The sequence below is a fragment of the Rutidosis leptorrhynchoides genome, chromosome 9 (assembly GCF_046630445.1).
Source record: "Rutidosis leptorrhynchoides isolate AG116_Rl617_1_P2 chromosome 9, CSIRO_AGI_Rlap_v1, whole genome shotgun sequence".
NCBI classification, from domain to species: domain Eukaryota; kingdom Viridiplantae; phylum Streptophyta; class Magnoliopsida; order Asterales; family Asteraceae; genus Rutidosis; species Rutidosis leptorrhynchoides.
This window is the reverse complement of record NC_092341.1, coordinates 89969644-89975643: the sequence shown is the minus strand read 5'-3', so window position 1 is coordinate 89975643 and position 6000 is coordinate 89969644. Positions and strand designations below refer to the sequence as shown.

Here is a 6000-nt window from a genome sequence, read left to right as displayed (position 1 = left end):
GCCATTGCATTGTAACTGAGTTCTAGAAGCCGTGGAATGTAAATTTTACCGATTCTCTCTCATACCGAGTCTCCTTCTTACTTACCGAATCTCATTCTAACTTGTCTCATCTTCTAATCTCAATATGATCTAACCTATCAATGGATAACAATCTAATTTATTTTGTTTTAATTTTATTGTGCTTTGTGTTGATGATTTTTGTGTTGAGGTTTTTATTAGGATTGACCTCCTTTTATTATCCTAACACACTACCATTTTAATTAAAATGTGACTTTCCAATTTCCTTTATAAAATTAAATTTAGAAGAAAATTAAAGTTATAAATTTTGGAGCATTTATTGTAGTGCATACGTTAACCTACTAACTTGATTGAGTAGCCCCCAAAATCTACTTTAAACCCTTACTTGTCAGAAAGCAAGTTGCATTTTTCAAATACGTAAACCTCAAATTCATTTTCCATCCTTTGTTTACTTTTTTCAAATAATACAAAAATGGATCAAGTTTCAAAGAATATTGTAGATGCTCTTCCTAAAGACATACTTGGTGAAATATTGTCAAGAGTCGATCAAGAATCATCGGTTCACTTGTCTGTTTCCAGATTGGTTTGCAAAGACTTTCGTAAGCAATCCGAACATTATTTGGTTTATCGAAGGCTTTCCTTAGATCGGTGGCCTATCATAGCTTGGGGTATCCCGGAAATGGTCTATCTTCTCCATCGGTGTATGATAAATAAAAATCCTAATGCCATTTTTCGATTGGGTTTATTAGGTTATTTCGATGGAGTAAACACAGACTTAGGGCTTCGTTATTTTGAAGAAGCTTCAAACTATGGTCTTAAACACGCAGTTTATGTTTATGGTTTGATCATGTTGATCTTGTTTTCATCTCATGATTTGGAGGAAAAGGATAAGGGTTTAAAAATACTTAATGCCAGATTTCCACCATTGCCGGATTTGGTGGTTTTTGTTAGAATGGATGTTTATGGTTTGTTACAGCAATTATGGCGAAGGAACTTCCATTCTTTTGCTGACTTGGCAACCACTTGCCCTATATCCGGCCACATAAGTTATTTCCCATGCGTTCATGGCTTTGAAATCACCATACCAGACTGTATGTCGTGTTTTTGGGCTTATGAGTTAGGGCTGATTATAAATTGATTTAGGTATAATTAAATTTATGTTATTATTATTATAAAAATTACTCATCTATTATTATTATAAATTTTCATTATGATATTAGTATAAATGTTTAATTTTTCCTTGAAGTTTGGTATCAATTTAACTTTAATTTTTCCTTGAAGTTTGGTATCAATTTAACTGTTATAATATGTTTAATTGGTATTAGTATAAATGTCCCATCTAAAACAATTAATTGTTAAATAATGAAATATATAATATGTTTAGAAAATTAGACCATATTTTGAGCCTTACTTCCTAAAATGTCTCTTAATATTTAATTATTATATAATATTTTACAACTATATTTTTATTTTAATTTTATCATCATACCATTGGACAAGTGTTCACATATCATGTCAATTTAGTAGCCCAAAAACTACTTTAAACCCATAATTGTCACACTAAAACTTGCATCATTTTCAACTACTTTCATGTTCTACAATACCTATCAAGTGTCTACTTTATACAAAAACATTTATTTAACCTTTTCATGTTGAAATACTTTTGAAAATTAAGTTAATTGGTAGACGAACCAAATATGGACGTAATTACAATCTGCCAATGGTAGACGAAGTTGCAGCACTTATTGTAGGTGATTACAATCTTCATATGACCAAAGATGGACGTAATTACAATCTTCATATGACGAAAGGGTTATTATAATCGACAGTCGTATTGAAGGGTTAAAAAGAATTTATGAGCTTCACACCGAATATTTAGCCCTACAATATCCACTTCTGTTTATTTATGCAGAAGATGGGTACAGGACATACATTCTTCATCGTGATGTTGATGAGCATTCCACAAGAGTGAAAAAGAGGGTTAGTATGCGTAAATTCTGATCATATAAACTTCAAGAACGTGCTGTTCCCACACTTGTGCACTTGGGTCGTAAGTTGTATCATACATCAGGAAAAATCAGAATATTCTAAGAGCAGATACTTTCACCAACTTATTGAATTCATCGGCGTTAGGTTCTTCGGAGAATAGTATGATGGGAAATAGGATAAAACTTCCTTCCTCATTCACAGGGAGTGCTAGATATATGATTGAGAATTATCATGATACTATGGCACTTTGTCGTGTATTTGGCTATCCCGACTTATTTTTAACTTTCACATGTAATCCAAAGTGGCCAGAAATCACAAGAGAATTGGACGGGACCGGTTTTAAACCAGAAGACAAACCATCTTTTTGCGCAAGGATGTTTAAAATGAAGCTCGATCAACTGATGAAAGATATAAGGGAAAAAAATATTTGGTACTGTTAAAGCAGGTTTGTCTATTACTTTTTAATTAGTTTTTGTATATAATCTTCTGTTAAACTATTTAGTTATATGTAATGAGTACATACTAATTGAATAATCACTAATATACAACAAAATTTTAGATTATTCAATAATATAAAACATCCTTATTAATAATTTGTTTCTTTATTTTTCAGAAGTTTATACCGTGGAATTTCAGAAACGTGTTTTGCCTCATGCCCATATATGCTTATTCCTTGATGAAAGAAACAAAATGCCTCAACCAGAAGATGTAGATTAGTATATATGTGCTGAAATACCGGATGAAATCAAATAACCAGAACTTTATCAACTCGTGTTAGATTTAATGATTCACGGCCCTTGCCGTGAAAAGAATCCATCGTGCCAGTGCACTGATTCAGACAGAAAATGTACAAAAAGGTTTCCAAAACCTTTATCAGATGTAACAAAAACTGATCAAGATGGTTATCCAATTTACCGAAGAAGGGATGATGGAAGAATAGTAACAAAACAAGGTCATGAATTGGATAACAGAAGTGTGGTAGCTTATAATCCTTACCTCCTTAAAAGGTACCAAGCTCATCTCAATGTTGAGTGGTGTAACCAAGTTGCTTCAATTAGTTATTTGTTCAAATATATCAACAAAGGTAATGATAGGATTACAGCGCAGCTCTGTAATGCAGAAACTGATGAAATTCAAGAATACTACGACTGTCTATATGTTTCATCGTGTGAAGCCATTTGGAGGATTTTGAAGTTTGACATACATTGAAATGTCTCGTTCTTATTGATTAAAAACGTTCCATATTAATTGATTTCGTTGCGAGGTTTTGACCTCTATATGAGATGTTTTTCAAAGACTGCATTCATTTTTAAAACAAACCATAACCTTTATTTCATAGATAAAGGTTTTAAAAAGCTATACGTAGATTATCAAATAATGATAATCTAAAATATCCTGTTTACACACGACCATTACATAATGGTTTACAATACAAATATGTTACAACAAAATAAGTTTCTTGAATGCAGTTTTTACACAATATCATACAAGCATGGACTCCAAATCTCGTCCTTATTTAAGTATGCGACAGCGGAAGCTCTTAATAATCACCTGAGAATAAACATGCTTAAAACGTCAACAAAAATGTTGGTGAGTTATAGGTTTAACCTATATATATCAAATCATAATAATAGACCACAAGATTTCATATTTCAATACGCATCCCATACATAGAGATAAAAATCATTCATATGGTGAACACCTGGTAACCGACATTAACAAGATGCATATATAAGAATATCCCCATCATTCCGGGACACCCTTCGGATATGATATAAATTTCGAAGTACTAAAGCATCCGGTACTTTGGATGGGGTTTGTTAGGCCCAATAGATCTATCTTTAGGATTCGCGTCAATTAGGGTGTCTGTTCCCTAATTCTTAGATTACCAGACTTAATAAAAAAGGGCATATTCGATTTCGATAATTCAACCATAGAATGTAGTTTCACGTACTTGTGTCTATTTTGTAAATCATTTATAAAACCTGCATGTATTCTCATCCCAAAAATATTAGATTTTAAAAGTGGGACTATAACTCACTTTCACAGATTTTTACTTCGTCGGGAAGTAAGACTTGGCCACTGGTTGATTCACGAACCTATAACAATATATACATATATATCAAAGTATGTTCAAAATATATTTACAACACTTTTAATATATTTTGATGTTTTAAGTTTATTAAGTCAGCTGTCCTCGTTAGTAACCTACAACTAGTTGTCCACAGTTAGATGTACAGAAATAAATCGATAAATATTATCTTGAATCAATCCACGACCCAGTGTATACGTATCTCAGTATTGATCACAACTCAAACTATATATATTTTGGAATCAACCTCAACCCTGTATAGCTAACTCCAACATTCACATATAGAGTGTCTATGGTTGTTCCGAAATATATATAGATGTGTCGACATGATAGGTCGAAACATTGTATACGTGTCTATGGTATCTCAAGATTACATAATATACAATACAAGTTGATTAAGTTATGGTTGGAATAGATTTGTTACCAATTTTCACGTAGCTAAAATGAGAAAAATTATCCAATCTTGTTTTACCCATAACTTCTTCATTTTAAATCCGTTTTGAGTGAATCAAATTGCTATGGTTTCATATTGAACTCTATTTTATGAATCTTAACAGAAAAAGTAAAAGTTTATAGACGGAAAAATAAGTTACAAGTCGTTTTTGTAAAGGTAGTCATTTCAGTCGAAAGAACGACGTCTAGATGACCATTTTAGAAAACATACTTCCACTTTGAGTTTAACCATAATTTTTGGATATAGTTTCATGTTCAAAATAAAAATCATTTTCTCAGAATAACAACTTTTAAATCAAAGTTTATCATAGTTTTTAATTAACTAGCCCAAAACAGCCCGCGGTGTTACTACGACGGCGTAAATCCGGTTTTACGGTGTTTTTCGTGTTTCCAGGTTTTAAATCATTAAGTTAGCATATCATATAGATATAGAACATGTGTTTATTTGATTTTAAAAGTCAAGTTAGAAGGATTAACTTTTGTTTGCGAACAAGTTTAGAATTAACTAAACTATGTTCTAGTGATTACAAGTTTAAACCTTTGAATAAGATAGCTTTATATGTATGAATCGAATGATGTTATGAACATCATTACTACCTTAAGTTCCTTAGATAAACCTACTGGAAAAGGGAAAAATGGATCTAGCTTCAACGGATCCTTGGATGGCTCGAAGTTCTTGAAGCAGAATCATGACACGAAAACAAGTTCAAGTAAGATCATCACTTGAAATAAGATTGTTATAGTTATAGAAATTGAACCAAAGTTTGAATATGATTATTACCTTGTATTAGAATGATAACCTACTGTAAGAAACAAAGATTTCTTGAGGTTGGATGATCACCTTACAAGATTGGAAGTGAGCTAGCAAACTTGAAAGTATTCTTGATTTTATGTAACTAGAACTTGTAGAATATATGAAGAACACTTAGAACTTGAAGATAGAACTTGAGAGAGATCAATTAGATGAAGAAAATTGAAGAATGAAAGTGTTTGTAGGTGTTTTTGGTCGTTGGTGTATGGATTAGATATAAAGGATATGTAATTTTGTTTTCATGTAAATAAGTTATGAATGATTACTCATATTTTTTGTAATTTTATGAGATATTTCATGCTAGTTGCCAAATGATGGTTCCCACATGTGTTAGGTGACTCACATGGGCTACTAAGAGCTGATCATTGGAGTGTATATACCAATAGTACATACATCTAAAAGCTGTGTATTGTACGAGTACGAATACGGGTGCATACGAGTAGAATTGTTGATGAAACTGAACGAGGATGTAATTGTAAACATTTTTATTAAGTAGAAGTATTTTGATAAGTGTATTGAAGTCTTTCAAAAGTGTATAAATACATATTAAAACACTACATGTATATACATTTTAACTGAGTCGTTAAGTCATCGTTAGTCGTTACATGTAAGTGTTGTTTTGAAACCTTTAGGTTAA

The 6000-nt window shown here is 31.7% G+C and overlaps 1 protein-coding gene across 1 annotated transcript; it reads left to right on the top strand.

Moving 5' to 3' along the window:
• Positions 1-490: 490 nt before the first annotated feature.
• LOC139868241 (putative F-box protein At1g67623) lies at positions 491-1156 on the top strand. Its single transcript, XM_071856569.1, has 2 exons — positions 491-686; positions 768-1156. The coding sequence occupies exons 1-2, from the start codon at positions 491-493 to the stop codon at positions 1154-1156; spliced, it is 585 nt and encodes a 194-aa protein (XP_071712670.1).
• The last annotated feature ends 4844 nt before the right edge of the window (positions 1157-6000 follow it).